Source organism: Camelina sativa, chromosome 2 (assembly GCF_030686135.1).
Source record: "Camelina sativa cultivar CO46 ecotype springtype chromosome 2, ASM3068613v1".
Classification (NCBI taxonomy): Eukaryota; Viridiplantae; Streptophyta; class Magnoliopsida; order Brassicales; family Brassicaceae; genus Camelina; species Camelina sativa.
In genome coordinates this window covers 26,186,510-26,214,033 of record NC_141881.1, presented here as the reverse complement: position 1 = coordinate 26,214,033, position 27,524 = coordinate 26,186,510, and the positions used below count along the sequence as shown (strand labels likewise).

The following is a 27,524-nucleotide window of genomic DNA, read 5'->3' as shown; positions in this document are numbered from 1 at the left end:
TTCTTAGATAATATGTTTTAACTAGAAGCAAAAGTCTTAGTCAAACTACAACAACAATCTTGACAAAGATTAAAAACAAAATCAAAATAAAAGAGAAATGAAAAAACAAATCTTTATCGAACTTAAAAACTCTAATGTGGTCTAAAACATCACCGATTATCTCACTAAAGCATTAGTTTCTCTTTCGCACCTGCAACAATATTATAAAACCAATGTGAGTTCCATTCCCTCCATTATATATAATTTGTTAATATATTTTTTAGAAATCTGAATCTTGGTGGAAAGCTCGATCCACATAATCAACTGGTGATCGGTAAATTCGCTGTAAATTTTGGAAACAGTTACTCATCTACCAAAAAGGATATTAAATAATTTTTTGTAGACTTTCAAGTTAACGAAACTTACGGATCCGATACTACTGAACTCAGCACCAGCATTGCATAAATTTTAGTAGACTTTCACTGGTTGTTGTCTCACAAATGCTCGAAGCTCATCATTGTCAGGGTCCGTGAGATATATAGGATGAGTGAGTGGTGAGTTTTTATCGAGTAAGAAGAAAAATATATCTTTATCAAAAAAAAAAAAATCTATACTAGTTTATGTTTTTGGAAATATTTTCCATTAAATGCTTATATTCATATCCAAACAAGTTTTGTTAACTTTCTCTACTATCTTTATAACAAAACATAATTAAAATATTTTAAATATCCATACATATAATGTTCTATCATTAATATAGATATTAAGAAGATTTATTTCAGATTTAAAAAAATTATTCTCCTATGATCTTTTTTTCTTTTAAATTTTAAATGTAGTAAATCATTGTATAAAATATAAAGTTAATAAAATGTATATTCTGCATATATTGTGAATTTGTGTTTTTTAAACGAACATATATTACTAAATTAATATAAAAAATGTGTGTTCAACATATATATATATATTAAATTTACCGTATATAGTAAATTATAAAATTTTAAGAAGTTTATAATTTATAACTGATATATCTTAACATAATAAAAAGTTTAAATTATGAATATTTAAACATATTAAATTTTAAAAATAACACAAACGAATTATATTACATAACGGGTTATATGACATACATGAGTGAATTGATAATACTAAAAAATAAAATATCATTAATATGTTACTTCGATACTAGTTAAATCTTCATTTTACTATTTTAACAACACCAATATTAAATATGTCGAATCAAACAAATTTTTTTTTTCAACATCAAATTGATTTATTAAGATTGTATTAACAAAAATTGGTATGCGGTATATCGCGTATTATATACTAGATCACTAAAATTAACAAAAGAGTTATATTAGCAAAATTAATGTTAAAATAATATATTAACAAAAAAAAAATTGCCCTGCAGTATACCGCGGGTCATAATCTAGTAGTGATGGTTTTTTTGTGTAGATAAAGAATAAGGATTTTGAAATAGGTAATTATTTTTAATGAAATGATTAGATAGATAGAATAAGAAGGGAGACAATAAATTCAAGAAAGACAAAAAGAAAAAAATTAGAGACAATGTAAATGGAAAATTAAATACTCCATTTCAGCCATTATGATTTGATAGAAGAAACAGAACTCAGAAGACACAAAAGTTTACTCCATATCTTTTTTATTTTTTTTGTCTCTTTATTGCTTATGAGTCAAAAAAATATACCAATTTTTTTGAAAATATTTTGTTGATCCTAATGATAAAATCAGATAATGAAGGTGAAGTGACTTTAGTGCAGTGGTCAAAGGTAAGTTTTTAATGCACAAAACACCATCACATCCGGGATCGAGTCCCGCTCCCTACGAATATAAGGATTAGGCTAATGGGCCGGCCTGTTGTGCCCCAATGGTTGAAAAAAAAAAAATCAGACAATGAAGGCTTTTTTTTATTTTGTTAGAGGACAATGAAGGAATATTGTAAGAAAATATAACTGAATTTTATGTGATCTAAAATATGATATATATATATATATATATATATATATATCAAATTTGATTTTTCTCTTAGTTAGTTAGAGATAATTTATTTCTCTTTATTTTGTACAAAACAGGAAACTTTCTACCCAAGTCCATTAGCTAAGTCTGCGCATTTTCAAATTGCATTTACGATTTTCTGATTTAATCATAATTTCTTAGGAGTGAAAGCAAATTTATTGCACTTAACGAGGATATTTCTTTTTATGGCAGAGAAGAAAACTGATGGAAAAAAAAAACTTTAAAATTTAATTAGTAAGAAAACTTTCTAATAACTAGGTTAACCAAAGAAAGATTCAAAGCTCATACTTCAAAAATATAACCAAAACAGAAGTTTTTAAATTTTGGTTCAAAACTTGCAAACTCTTTATACCACGATTTAAAGCTTTACCCAACTACCAAAATCTTTCTGTATGATTGTATGTATACGTTTGACTGTACGACGACTAGGGATGTCAAAATGGTTAACTCAACCCAACTCAACTCATTATCCAATGAGTTAAACGTTAATGAGTTTATGAGTTAATTCAACTCATTTAACAATTGGGATTGATCAACCCATAAATCTATTTAGTTAAATGAGTTAGATGAATAATTGGGTTGATCCATTACAATATAAATTAATTAATATTTAATATAAAATAATTATAATTAATTACAATATAAATTAATTAATATTTAATATAAAATTATAGGATGATGATGATGACATCATGCTGTTGACTATGATATATATATATATGTTGATATGATGATGGTGATGTTAATATGATTATGAAAGTATGATGATGGTGATGATAGTATGACAATGTTGATGATGATGATATTTACATGATGGGAGTATGATGATGATGATAGTATGATGATGTTGATATGATGATGGTAGTATGATGATGATGATAGTATGATAATGTTGATATGATGATGGTAGTATGATGATGATGATGATAGTATGTTGATATGGTAGGATGATGATGATGATAGTATGATGATAGTATGATGATGTTGGTATTATGATGATGATAGTATGATGATGTTGATATGATGATGGTAGACCGATGATGATGATAATATGATGATGTTGGTATTATGATGATGATGTTGTTGATAATATTAGGTTTATAATGATGAAATGATAGGTTAATGGTTAACTCATAAACTCATTATAACTAAACGCATTTGACTCATGAACTCATTTAATATTCAACTTATTTAACCCATCAACTCATTAGGATCAAAATTTTAAACTTATTAGGGTTCATGAGTTGAGATGATTTGAGTTGGCTCACTAATCTTGACTCATTTTGACACATCTAACGACGACTCATTATTTAACGCGGTTCAGACCTAATTAACTTTGGTTTACGCACATATCTAGGGAAATCAGAACTGCATACCTATACTGCATAAATCCCATAGCCATTTGTAATCACTTGCACGAAAAAATTATTTGGGAATTTAGGATATTACGAAACAAAAACGCAAATACTATTTTTAACATATATATGATTATGTTTGATAATACAACTAAAATTACTCGTTTAAAACCAACTCCGTGGTTATCCTTTGGAATTTACTAACCTTTTGTGTAAATACATGTCATGGGTTTATTTTGCTTATAGATAAATTTACATTGCAGACTGTATTATCGCAACAAATTACTTTTACAAAATAACCGAAACTAGATTTTAATATGTGGTGTACTGGGAGATAACTTTCTAATAACTATTAAAAATGTATATTGTATTTTTGTATTTATTTTAATATGTTTTCATTAATATTTAGATTTTGTAATTTTAGATGAATTGTTTTTTTTGAGTTTGCTACTTAGTATTTGGTGTAACACCTATCGTAAACTATTTTGTGCATTTAAATAGACAAATCTGTAAAAAAAACTAAATAATCAGTATGTAAATTTTAATGCGCTGCATAACATGATTCACAAGATTTTACTTGTTTTTTAACAAGTTAAAAGTATCTAGAATATTTAGATTATGGATACTAATTTCTTTTAGAATTATTGTAAATATGTTTTTTTAGAAATTACAAATAATAACTTAATGTTTTGATATATATTCAAATAGTAGGGGTTTAATTGTGTAAATCTTAAAAAAAAGTTACTTTGCTAAATGTACTTCTAAATTAATAATAAAGAAATTTCCAATCCAGTTGGCAGTTGCTATGGTTAGATACAGGGGCGGAGCCACGTTGGTTGGGGGTGGTGCAACTGCATGAAAGTGTTTTGGTTTTACCCTAAATTTGTTTGTAAAAGTGGTGTAGTGGTAATGAATGCACCACATTATTCAAGAGGTCAAGAGTTAAAATCCCCATTAAAACAACTTTTTCACTTTTTGCATCTGATCAAAGCTTTGGCTGGATCCGCCACCAATTAGATATAGGTTGTATTATTGTATATTAAGCAGAATGTTTTCTCATAATGTACAGTTGCTATGGTTAGATATAGGTTGTATATATTAAGCATAATGTTTTCTCATAATCTACACTTTAAGCTCCATAAGAACATATATCTTTGATATCAATGCATGATTCGTGGACTACAATTTTTTTTAATAGATATTAGGCTTTTACTGGTCTGATATATGGTCTCTAACTCTTTGTACTATTAGAATTAAAGACGTCATAAGATTATAAAATATGTCAGAAGAATATAGGTAGACTGTAGACAGTATTATATATTCCCCTGTTGGCCAGACCATAGACAAATACGATTAAACAGTTGAGAACAAAAATATCCAAGTGGAAACGTTCCAATGTCACAAGTGAAATCCTCAAGGATCAACTAGAAGCAGAATTCAAGCAAGCCGCACCAGCGTACAACAAAATTTGTGAAATCAAACAAGCTTTGAGTAAAGCTTATCTACAAGAAGAAATTTATTGGAAACAAAAAAGCCAGACACAATGGTTAAGAGAGGGTGATCGAAACACTTTGTACTTTCATGGACGTGCAAAATCTCGTAAAGCTTGGAATCGGATGCTCTCGGTACGTGATAGCAATGGTCTTGAACATATAGGAGATGAGAACATAGTGTTGGTTGCTATAGAGTACTTCCAAAATCAGTATCAAAAAGAGGGTCAAGGCATATGGGGTGATTTTTTTGATAATGTACATGCTCCAGTTACGGTGGATATGAATCGACTCCTCACTAAAGAAGTCACATAGGATGAAATTAAACAGGCAGTCTTTGATATCAAAGCAGATCGGGCGCCGGGTCCAGATGGTATGACAGGTTGTTTCTATCATCAGTTTTGGGAAGTCTTAGGTACTGATATCACTGCAGAGATCAAGAGCATCTTTCAGACAGGTATCATGCCAATTCAACTCAGTCAAACGAATATATGTCTGATACCTAAGATAGAGCAACTGAGTCAAATGAGTGACTACCGTCCCATTAGCCTCTGCAATGTCTCCTATAAGATCATCTCAAAAATTTTGACTAGTCAGCTAAGACTATCCTCTCGGATCCCATCTCACTCGAACAAACGGATTTTGTACCTGGAAGACACGTTACTGATAATATATTGGTGGCTCATGAGTTATTACACTCCCTTAAGTCCAGAAAACGTCAATCGAAAAGCTATATGGCGATCAAGACTGACAATAGTAAAGCTTATGACCGGGTGGATTGGGATTTTCATGAGAAAACAATGGCTCATCTTGGTTTCAATCAGACATGTATTACCTGGATCATGGCGATGGTTCGTTCAGTCACGTATTCAGTCTTAATAAATAGGAGCCCTTATGGTGATATTAATCTGCAGCAAGGCATCCGACAAGGTGACCCTATCTCTCCATATCTATTCCTCTTCTGTGCGGAGATGTTGACACAAAAGATACGCCAAGAGGAGTCCAAAGGTAACCTTACAGGATTATCCATAAGCAACAGTGGTCCAAGGATTACTCATTTGCTTTTTGAGGATGACTCTTTGTTCTTTTGTCAAGCAAATTCACGAAATAGTAAGGCCCTTACTCGATTACTACAACAATATGGGGATATGACAGGGCAACGGGTAAACCTCAATAAATCCTCCATCACCTTTGGTTCGTGAGTTAAAGATGCTAAAAAACACACAGTTATAAGACATATCAAGATAACAAGAGAAGGGGGTTGTGGAAAATATTTGGGTTTGCCTGAAGAATTTTCAAGGAAAAAGTGCCAGATGTTTGAGTATATTGTTAAGCTTGTGAAGGAGAGAACGAATAACTGGCATACTAAACATCTATCAGAGGGTGGCAAGGAGGTCTTGCTGAAATATGTAGCATTGGCAATGCCAACACATGCTATGAGTTGTTTTAAACTCCCAATGACCATCTGTCATGAGATCGACTCTGTCCTCTCTCAGTTCTGGTGGGGCTCAGATGATTCAAAGAGACGAATAGCATGGGTAGGGTGGAAACGAATTACTCTCCCAAAGGCAGAAGGGAGACTAGGATTCAGAGATATTGAGATATTCAATGATGCTTTACTTGCTAAGCAGAATCTTAACATCACCGGATTCCATTCTCGCTAAACTTCTAAAATGCAGATATTTTCCATATTTAGACATTCAATATGCAACCCTAGGCAAGAAACCGTCTCATGGTTGGTGCTCAATACTACATGGTTTTAATCTACTGATCAAAGGTCTCTGATATCAAGTAGGAGATGGGACATCCATAAAACCTGCCACTGGTCCTTGGATCCCAACTCACCCATAGAGGAATCCCTATTGATGCCACTTGCCAACGTTGCTGTCAAGATATTGAGTCTATCAACCACATGTTATTTCAATGCCCTTACGCCACTACAACTTGGAGACTGTCCAACCTACCTGCAGGTCAGACATTCACATCAAATCTTGAAGAAAACTTTGAGGCATTACTGTTGGTGTATAATTCAACAATGGATACATATAAAAAACATCTACCTTTCTGGATTGGATGGCAACTTTGGAAATCAAAGAATGATCTGAATTTCAACAAAGTAGTTTGGAACCAAACTCGGTATTCGCCAAAGCTACTGATGATGTTACAGAATGGCTGTCTGCAACACATCAATCGGCAAACCAATCGCACCGGAAATCTCCTTCACATAACTCTTCTCAATCATTCCAATAGAAACCACCATCAAAGAATGTAGTCAAGGTAAACTTTGATGGTAGTTTCCATTATCATGATGGTAATATCGGCACTGGTTGGATAATACGCGATGATAAAGGAACATATCTGTTATCTGAAAGTTCAAAACTCAGGCAAGCATCTACTCCTCTGGAAACTGAAGGACTAGCGCTGCTACATGCTCTCCAATTGACTTGGTGTTGAGGTTACCAGAACGTGATCCTAGAAGGGGACTGTAAAGCATTGGATGATCTATTACACAAACGAACTACGAGTATAACTATGGAAAATCTCCTGGTTGACATCCGCAGTTGGACGGATCATTTCACTAAGATATCGTTCTCGCTTGTTCGGCGAGAATGTAATCAGGTTGCTGATAAGCTAGATTAGCTCATCATCAACAAGAAACTGCCCAAATATTTTTCTACCCTCCATTGTATTTACGGAGTTGTTTATTTCAAGACTATGTACCAATTTCTACAAATTAATACGAAACGTTAAAATAATTTTATCAAAATTTTAAAATTTCAGTTAATAATTGTAAAATCTACAATTTTATTGTATTAGTTAATAAAAATATTAAAAAATAATTTTTGTGATATAAAATAAATTTCTAAAACATCTATATACTTATTTAAGCAACTCTTTAAACAAATAACCATACTCCAAATAAAATATTACACAAAATGCCATTGTATTTTAATACAAAATATAATAACAGAATCTTAATATTAATTTGTTGTAACCTGAAAATGATTATCCAAAAAAATAGTAATTATTAATTTATTAGATTACAAGAAATCATTAATAAATTAATTTCAAAATTATTTAATAAAATTATTTTGAAATTATGTAATAAAATAATTAAACAGATTCTATTTATTGTTTTAGAAATCTTAGGAAACAATAACAAACAATTTAGCAAATTATAAAACTTAAATTTATTTATAAAACTAAAATTAAATATTTACATATCTAAATCATTTAATAATAACAAATATATATTAAAATTAGGATACAACATTGTTTATATTTTTAAAATATATCTATATACTTATTTAAACTATGTTGTTAAAAATTTAACCAGTTCTGATGTGACATATTACGAAAATGCTATTATATTTTAATTATTCTAATAACTAACAAAAGAAAAGTTTAGATTTGTTTACAAAATAATAAAACTCTATTTATTGTTTCATAAATCTTAGGAAATAATAACAAACTATTTAATTGGCTAAAACTTAATTGTTTATACACAATATTCACTATATAAACAATACTAAGTGTATAATATTGATAATATACATAACCTAATTGTAATTTTCACCTATAAAATTAATATACAACATGTTATACCAATAACTTCAATTTGTAAATTTGGTATATTAAGATCTCTAAACACGATCACATCAATTTGTAATACCAAATCACGGGTCAATACATGTTTTGTTAGATTTTTTTGGTTTTACCAAATGTATAATTAACGAATTTGATATTGCACCAAACCAAAATAGTAGTACCAACTACGGGTTGAAATCAGAGTATGACCTTAAGTAAATTAATTATATGATTTTATAAAATGTATAGAATTAATAAATTTTCTACTATTATTTTGTAACAAACAAATCCAAATTTACATAAATATTTCCTCACGCTGGTAACATTGTTTTACAAAATATTAATGTGTATTTATGAGTTAGGTAATAAAACGGGTAATGAGACGGGTAACGAGACGCTCAAAAATTAAATTAATATCCGATACTCGATCATTATTCATAGATAATATAATTATTATATCCTTCACTCGACCCTAAAGTTGCGGGTACCTTTTTTCGGGACGGATATAAACCGAAAAGCGGGTCCAATACGGGTATCGGTAGTAGTTTCCAGGCCTACCTATTAATAGTTTAATATAAATCAAAATTCACCATATAGTACTATATTATATAACATGTAAATGAATGATACAACATAAACATAATATTAACAAATAACAAAATAAAAAAAATTCTCCGCGCTACCAGCGCGGATTATTATCTAGTCATCTATTATAGAGGGAATGTTTACGGAGTTTAAGTATATTCTTTCTTTTTTACTTTTAGAAAGGTTCCAGAATAGTTGGAAAAAAAAACAAAAAAAGTTTCTGCTGAGAGCTCCTGCTGTATGATCCCTACAACGATGAATGGATCCTCGGATTACCTCAAGATTGCTGCTGTTCAAGTGGATCCTCCTCCTCCATTGTTTGGTGTTGACCCAGGTGAATCTTTACTCTTCTCTCTCTGCTATTGATATGCCTTTCTAGCGAAGTGGGTGACTTTGACTCTTTTCTTAACTGGATTATTTGGTGCTTGCAGAGTTACCCACCATATTGTTCACCGTAACGGGTCCAGGATCTGGTTACATGTCCATACCCGAAGTTTCCTTCACTCGGATTCCTGCTGAAGTTGAGCCGACCGTGTGGTCACCATAATCCTCACCGCGTGTTATCCAAAACCCCAAAAACCTCTGTTTGTATTTCACCTTTCTTATTTCTCTCTTCCTAATAAATCCCTTATTAGACCTCTAGTAACTTAGTAAGTTGTTGGCATTAACTTATATTTATCCTGATGAGGCCTAAATATAAGTAGCTTTGTTACCTACTTGACTTTCTTATTTGTAGTGGAATCCATATTTTAAAATCTAATCATATTTTCTAAGTTTGAGAAGCGCAGTCGACATTTAATAAACTCATATACGTATATACATAGTCATTATCTTGAGGTAATATGTGTGTTAATTAGTAGTATGTACTGTCCTTGTCTTCCAAATTACAAGCATTATAAGAGTATACAAATTTTAACTTACAATATGCTAACTGTATTAATTTAAATCACAAATATCACCTCTCATATTGCTTAGTTTTGTAATTTATATAACAAAGATATAAAATTACTAATCTGTCTCTGTTCCCTAACATACGTTGAGGCCATGGGCCGTTCTTATCGTGTCTGTCCTGCCTTGTTATGGACTTTAAGTCTTATAGTCATATCGAAGTAGGTGGTGAGTACTATTACACATTTATGTACATTATTACTAATGTATTAATTAAATATTGTAAATAAAAATTTTGAGATAAATATTGGACTAGATTTTGGAGGTATCGGACTAGAGAGACCAGTAACCATAATCTTAAAGAATGTTATCTTTTATTTTGGTGAATTATATCCCTTTATTCTTTGATGTCATCTTCCGTGTGTGCTTTGTAAGTTTGCATGTGCTGTAACTTTTGCAACTTCATAAGGGTCAATATTACATGTATATAGAAAACATACGTGACATATACAGTTTGCTATATGTAAAAATGTAATTTTCAAATATTATTGTCTAACAAAATGCGACAAATGACAATTAAAAAAAGCTTAATTATAATTAAGATACTCCACAAATTAAATATTGGTATAGGATGGGACGAAGTAGTCAGTCCAATCGAGACTACGTACCTTACCTAAATGTTGATGTTGACGGCACCATACAATCCACGTTTGGACTCTAAACTATATATTATTATCATTTTTAGAATATTTCGTAAGGTTACATATTAGATGATATCATGATGTACTTATCTCTATATAACTAAACTTTTATTTAACGGATGATTCTAGTAGACTAGCTAGTCGTAGCCAAGTCACTGTCAATGGAAATATAAAATCCAATGATACATGCATTCGAACCGATCTCAATAGAGACACCGAAATCGAATCAGTTCACCTAAAATGAAAATAAATTTTTGCCTAATTCAAAAACACTCGATTGAACTGAAAAGGATATAAATCCACCTCTACAATATAACCCATTTCGTCCTCCACGATATAACTCAAGCCGGACCATCCTCATAATGCATCAAAGGAAAAGTCATAATCTATGAAAATGAAACTTTCTGATTGAATCATAAAGTCCATCTTTGTTCGTTATCCATCGTTATAGTAAATGCTGAAATGGCTACCCATGTGGGTGTATATAGCCAGATACATGCAAGTATGCGATAATTACTTCAAAATAATATTAAATATATAAATATAAAATTTTGAGAGACGTGTATGAGTGGACCAAATTTTAATAATAATAATGTATGTTTCAAATTATTTTCTAAGAAATCAAAGTCAACCGTAAAAGGTCGGCGTTGCAGCTAGCATCCACGCGATATCGTCGAGTCCACATTTTGAGTAAATGTTGTCTTCTTTGATTTATTAATTTGAAAGACAAAGACATATATAGATTTAGAAATTGAAAATTAATAAATTAGAAATGAGTCATTGCATTTTCAAGTTACCATCCATATCGAGTATCTCACACTTCTTCATTAATAAATCTTCAACGGTTAACAAACTTCCCTTTTAAAAGAAAAAAACTTCCCTTTGAAAGAAAATGTGCAACTTGGAAAAGTCTTAATTATATATTTCATCAATACTTTAACACTAGCTAAACTAAGCTAAATGGTTGAGATTGCTTTGCAAAATATTCGACAAATTGTTTAATTGATTTCACTATTTGATACCCACTTGATTCGAATAAAAATATATATATAAAGTGGTGTGTTCCACGTAACCACACACAATATGCAATCGCATCGTCAATCTTGATATAACTTCACTTCGCGACCCCTAGATCAATTATTATGAAATGAAGAAAGAAGTTGCGCAAATATTATGAAGTTGAGAAGGAAAATTCACCAATTTCATAAGATAATTACATGCTCTTCAGTATGCATTAGTTAATAGTTACATAGTAGCTCAGCTCAGCTCAAGAATCACTCAATCATTTAATTTGAGACCAGACCAGGAAAACCCTAAAGTCAAGGTAGACAAATTATACACGCGTAAAACATGTGTGAATAGTAGAGTTAGTTGTCACTCGTAAGCTTTAGATTAGAAAAAAACGTGTTGAAATGGGTGGTCTAATCTAAACACCAAATATATTTAAACAGAAATGAAAAAAAAAAAGTTGATGTTAATAAGATGGGGTCTCTCCTGTCACAATAATTTTGGAACTTTATATGATTTCTCAATTCACACTAAAGGATGAGCCCTACACATAACTTTCTCCTGTCAAAAGAACTAGAGCATCTCTTTCTTACTTGTTTCCAGCTCTTTTCCTTTACATTTCTACCGTTAGCTTTTTCATTATTTTATTTCACCGCATTTAAAGATGTTTTACACTATCATGTGGTATCACTATGTAGAAATAAATTTTATTATGCGTAACAATCTACATTAATTGAGATACTGACAATAAAATTTAATGGTAAATGTCAATACAACTTGTTCCCACCTCCCGACTTCCGGAAACAAAATCTAACCGTGTACGTATTTTTTATGTGCGGTGGAAACTTTACATCAACGTGTAGTGATTTTCACGTAGTCATCATCATCCATAACTGGTTTATTTACCTATTAATAAAAATTACTTTGATTAATAATGAGCTGTTCTTGTAAAATCATACACAAAGTGCAAACAATATCACTGTTTTAGAAATATGAATAGAAGAAAAGAAGAAGAAAAAATAAAATTTCACGTGCGTCTGATGTGAACACATTAACTCTAAATATTTCCGACGTTTCCATAATCAAAACTAAAAAACCATTAAAAAAGGACCAAAATAATAACAGTCAAGACTCTCAAAAAAGTTTGCAAAATAAAGAAAAATTAATAAATAAATAAACGCAAACCTCAAAAAAAAAAAAAAAAAAAATCCAAATATAAATAGACTCCTTTTGCTCTGTTCTCATTCCGACAACACCAACATAAACACACAAACCCCAACAAAAAAAAAAAATGGAGTTACTATCGACCGTCGCGACTTGGTTCACTCCGACGACTCTTTTCCTCCTTCTCAATCTCATGATCGGCACGATCGTCGTAACGTCTCGACTCGGTTCAGGTTCAAGAAAACATCACCACCAACAACATCACGATGGATTCGGGTCGGGTCATGCTCCGGCTCCGTTAGCTAGAGCTCCGTCTATCATCGACCGAGTCAAGTCTATCAATTTCCATCTCTACAAGTTTCCTCATCCGGAAACAGAGCTTTTCTCGATGACAGCTCACCACGACGTAATCGGATCGGATCTTCATGTATACCCGGATCCGAACCCGGCTCCTCCTTTAGAACGCGCTCCATCTCTTTTGGAGCGGGTTAAATCCATCAACATGTTTTCTTATTTCAAGTACCCACACGACGTAACCGGGTCGGATCTTCACTCTCATTCTTATTCCCACCCGGATCGACACTTGGATCCGGCTCCGTTACAACGCGCTCCGTCTCTTTTGGAACGGGTCAAATCGATGAACATGTCGTACTTCAAATTCCAGCAGTATAACCCGGAGGAGGAGAATGATTACACTCATCATCATCATCATCACACGGAACCGACTCGATTCGAAAACATCCCGACACGGATGGGTCGGGTTGACCCGATTGATATCTCAAAATTCCGAATCCCGGAGGAAGATCAACCAACTGGATCCGGATATAATAATAACCCAATCAACCCGCCCGGTTTAACTCGTGCTCCTTCGATCTTAGAACGGGTTAAATCCATCAAGTTATCGTCCTTCTACAGATCCGACCCGGAATTAGATCAAAATCCGGATCCGGTTCTTCACGAAGAAGAGCACAACAAGCACGTAAGGAGCAAATCGGAATCGAAAAAACCGGTGAAGAAGAAGAAGAAAGCTTCGACGACGGCGAAGATGACGAAATCGGCGAGCGAGAAATCAGGTTTCGGATTCGCCGGAAGCCACGAGGAAGCAGCGGCGGAGACGGTTGAATCCGTCGAACGGAGAAGACCAGATACGACGAGAGTCGAGAGATCGACGTCGTTCGGAGACGGAGAAGATGGCGTCGACGCGAAAGCTTCAGATTTCATCAACAAATTCAAACAACAACTGAAACTACAGAGACTCGACTCGATTCTAAGGTACAAAGAGATGCTCAAGGCCAACTGAGAGATGAAGAGTAATAACTGAAACTGCTTCTCGGTGGAGATTTGTATTCCTCGCTACGGCCACCGTCTCCGTCGCGGTTTTTTTTTGTTTGCCGCCGTTTTTTTCCACAGAGGAGAGTGGAGAATGTCGGAGTTACCGATAATGCCCTTGCATGTTGAGGGTATTTAAGTAAATTGTGAATTAGTTTGTTTATGTGGGATTTAATATTATTTTAGTCATTTCATAAGAGACAAAAGGAAACAAAAAGAAACGTAGTTTGCTTGGGCGAAGAGTGAGATTGATGTGGTGTGGGCGTTAATATTGGATCTGGGACGTTGTTTTTGCGTCTTAATTCCACTAATGTTCATCATTACATTATCCAACTTGGCAATATGTTCGACACGTTTCCTAGATTCTGCCCTACTTTCAGGTGTTGTTTTTGGTTTATTTCTATTTTTACTATTGAACTTTTCAATCGTACTATAAGAATTTTGTGATCGTGCCATGATGTTTTTCGGGTAAACTCGTTTTCGTAATGTCTTCTCCAACATGCCATTAGAGTTTTACTATCTTAAATGTTTTTTTTTTTGTACTTACTTACTCCTATTTTGTAACAGATTTTTAAGATTATATGTACATATAACAGATTTTTAAGATTACATGTAAATGTTATTAACAAAAAAAGATTATGAATGAAGTGGCCGATGATATAATTCATTTGTTGTCAGATTTATTATGCCTATCACATGTGATTGTAATTCTTTTTTTCCTTTTTATATTGTTCGGACCACTAATTGGCTAATGGCTAATAGCTATCTTATTATATATACAAAGTCAACAACTAAATATTTTTGAAGACAAATAAAATGAAACTGTTTTGATAATTTCTTCTCTGATAAATGATGTTAGGGGAGCTATAATTACTTATACTTGCTACTATTACCCTTCCCCGCACAATAACAAGTATCTTTTGTAATAATGTTTAAATTTGATAAGGTTAAGCTTATAAAAAAACATTTATACATTTAATGATTCGCTTACCATACTTAAATGTTCATTAAATAGATAGTTCAAACCGAACTGATATGATACTGTTTCAAAACTTCATTTATTATGTACAACTCAAGAAACTACCCAAAACAAAAACAAAAACAAAAACAAAAAACCAACGTATGTGTAGAGAAATTGGAACCAAACACTAAACATTTGAGAATATACGCTGAGGTCACTCACGACTCGTAGTGGTAGTCACATTTGAACGGTGTACGGAAGCGACGCAATAAAATAGATTACGTGTCCATAATTTTTTTAGTAGATGGATATTTTGAAAAAAAATGTCATAGCAGTCACCTACAAATTAAATTGTCTCTTTGCTATATACGTTATCGTATTTTCATTGACAATTAATGGGATAGACTTTGAATTGATCCAACAAATCAAAAACTTGTGAGATAAGGGTGTACGTCGTAATAATGAGGGTTTTAGAAATCAAGTGATCATCCGAATCAAAACCCATCCAACCATTCTTGGCCACGAAATTTAGATTTGGAATCTTTTATGTTTTTTACTCGTGGCTCGAAAAAGACTTTTTGGGTCATTCCTGATTATATTAATCTTCTTCTTAATCATCACACATCATCCATTCATCCCTATCTCTTTAGCTTACTATTCTTTTACTTAACAAAACAATTTCAAACTTCAAATTCAGTTTCGATTTCTCCTCTCTAAACGAATAGTTCATTTGTTTTGCAGCTCTGTGCTTTCAAATACACTTTACTCTCTTAAATATATATAGGCCTCTTAGAAAGAAAAACATTCAACAAAGTTTAGTTTAAAATTATTTTAACATTCAATATATTCATCAGTTGTTATATATTTAACATGCACGGCAAGAGAAAAACAAAAAAAATACATTCAATTTAATTTGAATTAACTATTTAGGATGTTATAAACGAACAAAAGTGTCTGGGTGGTGTAGTCGGTTATCACGCTAGTCTCACACACTAGAGGTCCCCGGTTCGAACCCGGGCTCAGACATCACATTTACATATTTTTTTTCCATTATATTTTTCGAAAGGCCTATTCATAAAACTTTCAGATGCTGCTATCAAAGGTAATCTGGCCGTCTGTAAAAGGCCGAACTAATTACATAGAAAGTTAGAGAAACTAGGCCTAGCCCATTACGTACTCACGTACACACTTCATAGCCTCCTAATGTGTGATTTTCATATTCATGAATTTGAAGCTTTTCCAACTTTTTTTTTTTGGTTTTTTTTTTTTGTTTTTTTGATAAACAAATTAATTTATTTTCCATACATATTTCATGTGTCATCTTTACTTTGGTTAAGTTGTACAACCGTCGAATATGCAGACTTACGGTGTACCGATTTACGCTGGAGGTTGCTTTTAAAAGTCATTACGTACTAAAATCTTTAGGGATTCTTTAATTTTTACCGCATGCTTTTATATTATAAAAATGTAAACTAATACTGATACAGTAAACATAGTGAAAGTACAATATTGTGGACTAATAAAGTTATAAAACCCTTTTGGCTTACTTGTGAGTTTTTTTTAATACTAAACAATGATAGTTACAATGTCTGGGGGACTCAGGGCATTTGCATCGGTGTCCCTAAACACTGTCCTTGCCAATTAAGTGATTTAATTTAAATGTAAATTCGACATATTTAGAAGATACGTTCCTTATTAGGGGACGTTTTTCCTTCGTCCGTCTGTACACGTATCTGCTCAAGAGATGTTTGTATTGTTTGGGTAGGGTAAACAAAAAAATCGAAACATCACTTATTTTTTTTTCATCTCCGACTCCGTCTTTCTTGTTTCTTTCTCTCTCGACTTGATTCTCGATTTAGGGTTCTTGATTGAGTCTCTCATTTGTTATTAGAGTTGGATTTAGGGTTATGGGTTTCAATTTTTTATCCTGAATTTAGTCTCTCGATTTAGGATTCTTTGATTTAGCTTAGGGTTCTCGATTTAGGAATTTTATTGTATTTTCGATTTTTTTCTCTGATTCGGTAAGTCTGGTGTTCGATTGTTTAGTCTGTGGTTCGATCGTTTAGAATTATCTCTTTGTTTATCATTGCTTCTGCTTCTTTTGGGATTTTGTGGGTACCAAAAGTGCATGAGCCTGTTTGCTTCTGAGTCAATGTCTGTTTTATTATCTTTAAACTTCTTCTGATTCCATTAATGTGGACTATGTTCAGTTCTTTAGGTGATGTGTTTGTTGTTTGTAACACAGTTGAGACTTTTTAAAGTTTCTGAATTGTTTGTTCCAACTTGTGTGCAGAAGAAACAAACGATGCCTCGTAAAGGATTATCCAATTTCGATGATTATGATGATGGTTTTGATGATGATGACGATGCTTATGATTATGACTATGATATTGATATAGATGGACCTGGTATTAAACATCTTCCCCATTACCTTTCTTTTGGTGGTTCATGGTCTCTTTTTAAATTGGTTATGAACTTGTAATTCCTAAACTGAAGAAGAAGAAGAAGTTGTTAGTTAGACAGTTACGATCCTCTAGGGATCTTGGATATATGTGAATATAGAATATCCTCTCAGCATAGATATGATTCTATCATCATGTTGTACTCTATAAATACTGTCCTTCGGTTAATGTTAATACTCACGGAGTTCATATTATAACATGGTATCAGAAGCCCTAGCCTACTGCTAGTTGTTTGCTCGATCCATCTCCGCCCTCTTCTTTCTTCTTTGCTCTGTTTCTCTTCCTCATCCCCTGTTTTCTCATCTTCTTCTCACTCTTCCCCCTTGTTTTCCATTTTTTATCCGCCGTCCCATCTCTAAGCATGGCCGACGCAACACAGAAAACCGACAAACCATTCGGTATTTCTCAGATCAAGGCGTACATCCCAATCACCCTTGACATGTCCAAAATGAACTACGACGTCTGGAGAGAATTGTTTGAGACCCACTGTCTCACCTTCGGCGTTCTCGGCCATCTCGACGGCACATCTACTGCAACTCCGGCGACACAACAGCAGTGGACGGAACACGATGGCTTAGTCAAAATGTGGATCTACGGCACAATCTCAGAATTGATCCTCGACACGGTTCTCAAAACCAAAGCTACGGCTCGTGAACTTTGGCTCACCATCGAAGAACTATTCCGCGACAACAAGGATGCTCGTGCTATGCAGTACGACACAGAACTGCGAACCCTGACAATCGGCGATTCCAGCGTGGCAGAGTATTGCAAAAGACTCAAAACGCTCTCTGACCTCCTCGCCAATGTTGATTCACCAGTTACCGACCGTCAACTCGTCATGTATATGTTGAACGGCCTGACAGACAAATTCGACTCCGTAATCAACGTCATCAAGCACAAGACTCCGTACCCATCCTTCACCGTTGCCCGCTCAATGCTACAACTGGAAGAGGACCACCTGTCCAAACATGTGAAACCCGCCATTACTCCACCTCCTAACACATCATCGCCCAACATCCTCTACACCACGACTGATCAGAATTCATCGCGTGGTTCCTCATCTGGCCACAACAACCGTGGTAATCACAGAGGCCGCGGTCGTGGAGGTCGTCAAAACAGAGGAAGGGGTCGACACAACAACCACTGGTCGTACAACAGCCCACCATGGGGATATGGTTATCCGCCATACCAACATGCTCCACACCAATCATCCTACTTCCCGCCTCCGCCTCCCTACTATGGACCTCCGCCTCACATGACGTACCCGCCGGCGCCACCGGTCATGCATTCTGCTCCTCAACACCACGGTGAGGCACACGTTGCACAAACCAACACACCGCTGACCTACCTCCCACCTGCGTTGACGAATGCGTTCCAAACCATGACACTTCAGGACCCCACTACCACTCCATGGGTCATGGACACCGGCGCCACCAACCACATCACCTCCCAACCAGGTATCCTTCGTCCTCCTTTTAATTTGAGTAATGTACCTTGTGTTGTTGTGGGAAATGGAACTTCGGCTAAGGTCACTCACGTTGGTAATGGCATCCTCCCCACACCCTCTCGCTCTCTTAATCTCCGTAATGTGCTTATTTGTCCATCTATAATCAAAAATTTGATCTCGGTACGTCGCTTTGTTACGGATAATAATTGTTCTGTTGAGTTTGACCCCCTTGGCTTTTGCATTAAGGATCTCCCGACGAGGACAAAACTCCTCCGCTGCAATAGTGAGGGTCCCCTCTACTCCGTTACTCCACCTACAAGCTCTCCGCCACAAGCTTTTGTTTCAGTCCCTCCAAGTGGTCTTCTGTGGCATCGTCGCCTCGGCCATCCCGGCAATAATAATCTTTTTCGTCTTCTGTCATCAAACAATATTTCTTTCAATAAGACCGACTTGACGACATTGTGTCAAGCGTGTCAACTTGGCAAACACATTCGTTCTCCATTTATATCATCAACAAGTTCTGTTTCTAAACCTTTTGATCTCATTCATTCAGATATCTGGACTTCTCCAGTTCCAAGTGTGAGCGGAATGAAATACTATCTCCTATTCTTAGATCATTTCACACACTTCATTTGGGTTTATCCATTGCAGCGCAAGAGTGATACGTTCAGCAAGTACATATCGTTCGCCGCATATGTTCAAACGCAATTTCAAACCACCATCAAGTCCCTCCAATGCGATAATGGTGGTGAATACAACAACCGTGCGTTTCTGACTCACCTCTCCTCCACCGGCACGACCATTCGCTTCTCATGTCCACACACGTCACAACAAAACGGACGAGCAGAACGCACCCTACGGACCATTAACAATCTTGTCCGTACGTTCCTCCATCAAGCGTCTATGCCGCTATCATATTGGGTCGAAGCCCTCAATACCGCCGTTCATACAATCAACCTCTTACCATCATCGGCGATCTATAATCAAGTACCGTACTCCAAGCTGTTCGCAAAACCGGCGCAGTACAGTCACCTTCGCACATTTGGATGCTTATGCTATCCGAATGCATTGGCCACCTCCGATCACAAACTTGCACCGCGTGCCACTCCTTGCATCTTCTTGGGTTACCCGACTAACCACAAGGGATACCGCTGCATGGATATTGCCACTAGAAAGGTCATCTTATCTCGTCATGTCACTTTTGATGAATCGGTCTTTCCTTTTTCGAAAATTTCTTCAGCTTCTTCCCCACTGATCCTTGTCCCTAAACAGATCCTTCCGGTGCCTCCCATTCCCCGGTTGACCATCACTCCACTCGTGGAGCCACCTGTCACAAACATCGTTCCCCCCTCTCATCCGATGGTCACCCGTAGTAAAAGTGGTATCTCTAAACCACGAGCTCCATTATGTCTCCATACAGACATAATATCTCCCATTCCTACGTCAGATGTCCAAGCGGCTAAGGATCCATTTTGGAATGACGCAATGACACAAGAACATAATGCTCAGATTAAAAGGCGTACGTGGGATCTGGTCCCCCGGCCTGTTGCTACTAATATTATTCGTTCAATGTGGCTTTTCAGGCACAAATTCGATGCAAATGGCAAGCTTAGTCGTTACAAAGCCAGGCTCGTCGCTAACGGGAGATCACAACAACTAGGCATTGACTGCGACGAGACGTTCAGCCCGGTCGTCAAACCGGCAACAATCCGCGCGGTGCTCCATACGGCAACTGCTCGCAACTGGCCGCTACACCAACTCGACGTGAAGAACGCTTTCCTGCATGGTGATCTCAAGGAGACTGTTTATATGCATCAGCCCCCCGGATTCGTCGATCCGACTAAACCGAATCATGTATGCCTTCTCCGACGTTCCCTCTACGGCCTTAAGCAGGCGCCCCGCGTGTGGAACTCTCGGTTTGCAAGCTACGCTCGCCGCATTGGATTCAAACAGAGCGTTTTAGACCCTTCGCTTTTCATTCATCACCACGGCCGTGACATCGCATATCTTCTCTTATATGTTGACGACATTATTCTCACCACCTCCACCCCTTTGCTTCTTCAACGCATCATCTCCTCCTTGAGCTCTGAGTTTGAGATGTCGGATCAAGGCCTCCTCCACTACTTCCTCGGCATTTCAGTAACAAGGAATGATGCTGGTCTTTTCTTGAGTCAACATAACTACGCCGCTGATATACTACACCGTGCGGGAATGACAAACTGCAACGCTACCATCACCCCTGTGGACACCAAAGCCAAACTTGCCGCTGATGCCGGCGCTCCGGTTAAAGACCCTACGCTCTATCGAAGTCTAGCCGGTGCACTTCAGTACCTCACCTTCACCCGACCTGACATTGCCTATGCAGTCCAACAGGTGTGTTTGTTCATGCATGATCCACGAGAGACTCACTTCAACGCTTTAAAACGCATACTCCGCTATATCAAGGGCACTATTTCTCACGGTCTACAAATTCATCGTTCGTCCGTTACTGATCTTGTTGCATACACGGACGCTGACTGGGCCGGGTGCCCTACAACTCGACGGTCTACCTCTGGATATTGTATTTTTCTTGGTGATAGCCTCATCTCGTGGTCTGCCAAGCGCCAACCTACAACGTCTCGGTCCAGTGCAGAAGCCGAGTATCGGGGTGTGGCGAATGTTGTTGCCGAAGCTACCTGGTTACGAGCTCTTCTCTCCGAAATGCACATTACCATACCGAAGGCCACACTCGTCTACTGCGATAACGTTAGCGCCGTCTACATGTCCTCCAATCCCGTTCAACACCAACGGACCAAGCACATCGAAATTGATATTCATTTCGTCCGCGATAAGGTTGCTATTGGCGAGATCAAAGTGCTTCATGTTCCCTCCGCTCACCAGTTCGCAGACATCTTCACCAAGGGCCTTCCATCTCCGTTGTTCTTAGACTTTCGGGACAGTCTGAACGTCCGCTCAGCCGCTTCACCGACGTTCCGACTGCGGGGGAGTGTTAGTTAGACTGTTAGTTAGACAGTTACGATCCTCTAGGGATCTTGGATATATGTGAATATAGAATATCCTCTCAGCATAGATATGATTCTATCATCATGTTGTACTCTATAAATACTGTTCTTCGGTTAATGTTAATACTCACGGAGTTCATATTATAACAGAAGTTGTTGAACCAAAGGAAGATATTGCTAAGGCAGGGCTTTGGCGATGTGCAATCTGTACATATGACAATGATGAGACTATGTTTGTGTGTGATAGTTGCGGTGTTCTTCGCCATCCTGTGGCCGGAAATCAAAGTACCAATAAGAGTACAGGTACTATATCTTCAGTCTGTGTTAGTGAGACTTTTGGATTTATACAATCTCTCTTTGTCTCTGCATAGGATACACTAATTATTGCATACTGTCTGAATATGTCTCGTATGTTTTGTTTATTTGAGGTCACTTGGTAATCTATTGGTTTATGATTGGGAAAAGGAGTGACTGTGGTTATTATACTTGTGATTTTGCTATTCTAGGTATATAATTATAGAATAATAGATGTGTTTTATGCAGTTGAAGGCAGATGCAAAGAACCCGTGGTATCCAAATTGGCTGTTCTTTGTCTGCTAGAAAACAAGGATCTTGTGAAGGAACAGGAACCTCTGCCTGGAATTTCCCGTGGGAATATTCATGATCTCCACAAGGCTTTTAGTTCTAAAACTTCCTGCGTTAGTATAGGTTGTTAACTTGCTGTAGTTTGATTGTGTTTTATGATTTCAGTTAACAAGCTGTTTGTGTTAAGAGTCTATAGTTGGTTCTTTGCATATATTTTTAATGTCAATGTTATATGTTTTATTTAAATTAAAACTTTAATATGTTTTTACATAATTATTTAAATAATTAGTTTTTTAAATTAAAAATACTATGAAAGACCACACCCTGAAGAACACCAATGCTATACAAAACTTAAGAAACTCTCAAAATATGAATAAAATAATTGAAGGACCAAAATTCTGTACCAACCGATGCACATGCCCTCAGGTAAACAAAAAGAAGACGCTTTTGGGTATATTTACAGTATATTGGATATTCCCACAGGTTAGCATTCGACCCTTTTTTTTTTTTTTTTTTCTGTGATTCGATTATTTTGATCTGCAGTGCTGGTTGAATAAAAGTTGGATTAATGGAATTAAGTTTATATTAAATTTATTACAAAATTGGGCTTGGAAGACCAACAAAAAAAATGTCATGAAATGATTATGGGCTTATGGGCCGACTAAGCCAAATGGGTCGGTGTTTTATTGCTAATTAAGTTTATTTTGTTTTCTCCGGATTCGCGGGGTTACGTAATTAGTCTTCTTAACTACTATTAAGTTAAAATGTAATTATCTTTGAGTAATTTGGATTAGTGGTGAAGAAATTAAGCATACATAAATTGGATAAATGGTCGACTCTACACAGTTAAAAATTTCACTTGTACGATCGTCGTTTTCCCCGAGATCCAAAACTCTGTAAATCTCAAGCCCACCCACTCCGATTCGCCACCGCATCTCCTCCTTCATCTCCCCCGTCATCTCCGGTTTGTCAATTTCTCTTTCTCTCCCTATTCTTCCGTTCGCATTATAGTTTATTTTTTGAAATTCCGGTTTGTGCTTGAGTAGATCCGAATCTCTGGTGCTCGATTCCGTTGATCCCATTCAAATATGTTGTGATGATGATTGTTTGATTATGATTCGCCTATCGGATCTTCAGATCTATTTTGTTTATCTCAGCACCATTGTTTTTACGATTTCGTAACTCAATTATATGGTTTCTTTGTCTCTTAGATCTGTGCTTCAATTCACACACTTCATAGCCTCCTAGTGTGTGATTTCTTCATATTCATGAATTTGAAGCTTTTCCAACTTTTTTTTTTTTGGTTTTTTTATTTGATAAACAGATTAATTTATTTTCCATACATACAACCGTCGAAGAATATGCAGACTTACGGTGTACCGATTTACGCCGCCGATTGGATCCCGGAGGTTGATGTTAGATCTAAAATCCTTATGGATCCAGAGAAGTCCGAAGAAAATGATGTTGATGAGTCTTCGTCGTCGTCGTCTCGGAGCTGCATCGTTTTGTCCGGCGGAGGGGGAGAGGGACGAAGCGGAATCCCGAATGTCATCTTAATCTGTCGTGTTGATCTCGACACCAACTCTCTCTCGGAACAACCTGTAAGTGCATGTGCATCTTAGGGTCTCTAGTTACTTTTGTTTAGATCCTCCGATACTTAAAAAAACGAATGAGATCCAATTTCAGCTGGGTAGGCTTGTTCTTGGCACTGATCTACCTTACCGGATGGTTGTTCATCCTCGCGAAGGTGGTCTTATCTGTGCATTGCAAAACAGTTGTAGGTGAGAGTTCTCTCATTCGATTTCACAACTCATCATCAGATTCTAGGTTTTTTTGTGATTAGAATTTGGGACTTTTATGTTTGAGAAGAAGCATATGGGTTTGAATTTTCTGTATACAAATAGAGATATAAGTTGTGTCTCTGGATTTTATGGGGGTTTGGAGTAGAGAGAAAGTTCAAGGGGGTGTGGTTATAACTAGTGTGCTGTTCTCTTGATACACAGACTGTTTGGTTGGGATAACATTATGAGCCCACGAGAGGATAATCAGGCTGGTGAAGAGTCTGAGGAAGTGATTCAAGAGTTAAAAGATGTTGGACAACAGTTGGCTCTGGCGTTCAATCCGGAGGGATCTGTGCTCGCTGCTGGTGCGGAGGTAGTAAAAAGTTTCTTAGATTCCTTCTCTTTTAAAATAACCAGAGAAAGAAGGTTTAGTAGTGGTTCTTATTTTGATGCAGTACAGGATGGGACTTTGAGGGTTTTTGAATGGCCCAGCATGAATTCGTTACTTAATGAGTCTCAGGCACATTCATCAGTCAAAAGCTTAACTTTCAGGTCTGCTTTCTCCTTTCATATAAGGGAATCATTTGTCTATTCTCTTGATGAGAAAGGGGTCATCTTCGAACAGTGATTGTTAACAGATGTATATCCTGATAGTAAATATTATTATTTGTTTACAGCGAAAATGGTAAATTTCTTGTATCTCTTGGAGGTCCACTTTGTCGGGTTTGGGAAGTGAATGCTTCAACTGCTGTTGCCAGTCTATCAAAAGAGAAGGTCAGTTGGGTTTTTTTGCTCTTAGTATCTCTTTTAACTTTCTATATAACACAATTCCAACATTATTGTCGTGGATCTGATGAGTTGAAATACTGAAATGCAGGATGAGATGTTTGCCTCCTGTAGATTTTCTCTAGACAGTGCAGGCAATGAAGTTCTTTACGTTGCTGCAAATACTGGTAAACTTATATTTTCTGACAGTGCGAGAACATACAACTTTAAATTCTACTTTTTTTTTGTCGCTGCTAACAACAAACAGAGGATTGATTTGGTTTCCGTAGAACGTGGTGGGAGTATTATAACATGGGATACAAAATCATGGAAACGAAAAGAGTCAAAGCCTATTAAAAAAAACTCTATATCAGCCTTTAATGTCTCACCTGATGGGAAGCTGCTTGCGATGTAAGTTTTTAGCTTTCTTCTCACTTTTAGAACCAACAGATAACAAGTATTACTATTTTTCGGTAAGCATGATTCTTTCTTAATTGCAGAGGAACCCTTGAAGGAGATGTTTTGATACTTGATTCGACGAGAAAGCGAACTAACCAAATTGTCAAGAAAGCGCATCTCGGTTTGGTCACAGCACTGACTTTCTCCCCTGATTCAAGGTTTTTGCTCTACTCACTAGGGCTCAAGTGTTTACCTAAGAACTATCGATTCAATGATTACAAAACAAGCAAAAAGATAAGAAACAAAGAAAATTCTGAAGTTTGAATTTTGGGTTTGGTTTTGCAGGTGCCTAGTGTCGGTATCTTTTGACTCAAGGGCAAGGTTAACCGTTATTGAAAAAAAGAATGAAAAACGTGCGTATTACGGTATCTCCTTTTAACTCTCCGTTTTAACAATATGGTTTCCGATCAGAAACCTAACTGTGGTTTTTGATGATGAAATTGCAGCTGGAACAAGGTGGTGGATACTGGCAATATTGTTTGTGATTCTATACGTTGTTGCATATTATTTTTTGAAGGCAAAGGGGATCATATCTATCTCTTTGAGTTAGGTTTTTTTCGTTTGTGTTTTGACAACGTCTCAGGGATTCTTTAATTTTTACCGCATGCTTTTATATTATAAAAATGTAAACTAATACTGATACAGTAAACATAGTGGCAATAAACAAATTAATTTATTTTCCATACATACTTCATGCGTCATCTTTACTTTGGTTAAAGCTGTACAAGGATTCCTATTTCCTAAATCCTAACATCGTTGAATTCTAGAAAATATATTTTTTGTTTTTTTTTTTTCTTTTCTTAAGAGTTCCATTTTAATTTCTTTTGATATTGTATAAATATAACTAACAAGCTAAGATAAAATTAAAACTTCATTCGATTGGATCCAAATTGGTTTCTGAATAAACTGCATTAGTACACTTGGGTAGTTTATCGTAAAAAAATAATGAAAGGTATATATGGACAAAACTGTACCAGAATAAACCAAAACCGGTTAATAGTATAATAAGGTACACACACTGTCGGGACGTCCGGTTACGTCATATTCCCGGTTCTTTATGCTTGTTAGATATTGTGGGGCTACACATTGGAAAGCTGAGAAGATATTCGTAGATTCGATCGAACGTTCATAGGCCAGATTACGTACGCTTCTCCCACTTGAGAGACTTGACTTAGACCCAACTAAAAGTTTATATCCCAAAAAGGTTTTATACATCACCCGTATCACAACATCTATATATCCATTCTCATGAAATTTCTTGTTTGACTAAACAAACCAAATCACAGAAACATCAGTGTCCGAATATATTTCGAAGTATCAAAACTCAAAAGCATCTTTATCGATCCATTCCAAGAAGTTTAATAAAGAAGTTGGCACCAAAAGAAAAGAAAAAAGTATTCCACTCCTCACAATCTTTTTTATTATCTATCAAAAAATAATAATCATTTTTTTTTGTTACAAAACAAATATAATTATGGAACAAAATTTTCAACTATATAATTGATAATACGGAAAAAGTAAAATCTAACCATTAGATTTGTTGTATTCGGACTCGTTGATCGTATAGTTAGGTTTATGCATTTTCTATAAGGTTTCATGATTTTAATTTATAATCGTTGTCTTCGTTTCTTATTATATACGAGCTAGAATCCGAGAGAGGGAGAGAAAAAGAGAAAAGATCAAACAAATTTCGCGATCCTAATAAAATCAGCAGTGATGAAAAGATACACTTATCACATCAAGTTGCACACGTCTAACAAGACTATAATTACTGCTGTCAAAAAAAAAAAAAGAGACTATTTTTACTCTCTTTTTTCCTTTTTGGACAAACAACTCTTTTTTTACTCTTGAAACTTAAATCTTTAGTATTTGTACCGTATGCTGATTGATGGCATATGTCTCAAAATTTGGCGATTTTACCAAATCTTTTTCACACAGATT

At 35.6% G+C, this 27,524-nt stretch overlaps 2 protein-coding genes and 1 non-coding gene across 22 annotated transcripts; all 3 read left to right on the top strand.

Annotated features, from left to right (window-relative positions):
* The first annotated feature begins 12,690 nt into the window (after positions 1–12,690).
* Positions 12,691–14,784, top strand: LOC104733832 (pathogen-associated molecular patterns-induced protein A70). The gene has a single exon (XM_010453377.3). It carries the CDS (start codon positions 12,920–12,922, stop codon positions 14,090–14,092), a length of 1,173 nt encoding a protein of 390 aa, XP_010451679.1. The 5' UTR covers positions 12,691–12,919; the 3' UTR covers positions 14,093–14,784.
* Positions 14,785–16,034: 1,250 nt separating this feature from the next.
* Positions 16,035–16,108, top strand: TRNAV-CAC (transfer RNA valine (anticodon CAC)). The gene has a single exon. It is a non-coding gene; the product is annotated as a tRNA-Val (tRNA).
* Positions 16,109–23,315: 7,207 nt separating this feature from the next.
* Positions 23,316–26,270, top strand: LOC104733817 (SEC12-like protein 2). Of its 20 annotated transcripts, none has more exons than XM_087489787.1 (11): positions 23,316–23,542; positions 23,946–24,179; positions 24,265–24,359; positions 24,582–24,732; positions 24,820–24,911; positions 25,037–25,133; positions 25,237–25,312; positions 25,415–25,535; positions 25,625–25,741; positions 25,869–25,936; positions 26,030–26,270. In XM_087489787.1, the coding sequence occupies exons 2-11, from the start codon at positions 24,012–24,014 to the stop codon at positions 26,131–26,133; spliced, it is 1,089 nt and encodes a 362-aa protein (XP_087345913.1). In that variant the 5' UTR covers positions 23,316–23,542; positions 23,946–24,011; the 3' UTR covers positions 26,134–26,270. The 20 variants fall into 20 exon arrangements, 18 of the variants coding, with proteins under 18 accessions (XP_087345913.1, XP_010451670.2, XP_010451666.2 ...); XM_010453368.3 differs by having other exon boundaries at positions 25,869–25,948; XM_010453364.2 differs by having other exon boundaries at positions 23,340–23,542; positions 23,903–24,179.
* The last annotated feature ends 1,254 nt before the right edge of the window (positions 26,271–27,524 follow it).

Bases quoted from the DNA above. Each gene is read 5' to 3' on its own strand.
- LOC104733832 (XM_010453377.3), top strand. From the start codon at position 12,920: ATGGAGTTACTATCGACCGTCGCGACTTGGTTCACTCCGACGACTCTT.
- LOC104733817 (XM_010453372.2), top strand. From the start codon at position 23,940: ATGCAGACTTACGGTGTACCGATTTACGCCGCCGATTGGATCCCGGAG. The intron at 24,912-25,036 runs GTCTGCTTTCTC...ATTTGTTTACAG, and splicing joins GTCAAAAGCTTAACTTTCAG to CGAAAATGGTAAATTTCTTG. The intron at 25,949-26,029 runs GTATCTCCTTTT...ATGAAATTGCAG, and splicing joins TGAAAAACGTGCGTATTACG to CTGGAACAAGGTGGTGGATA.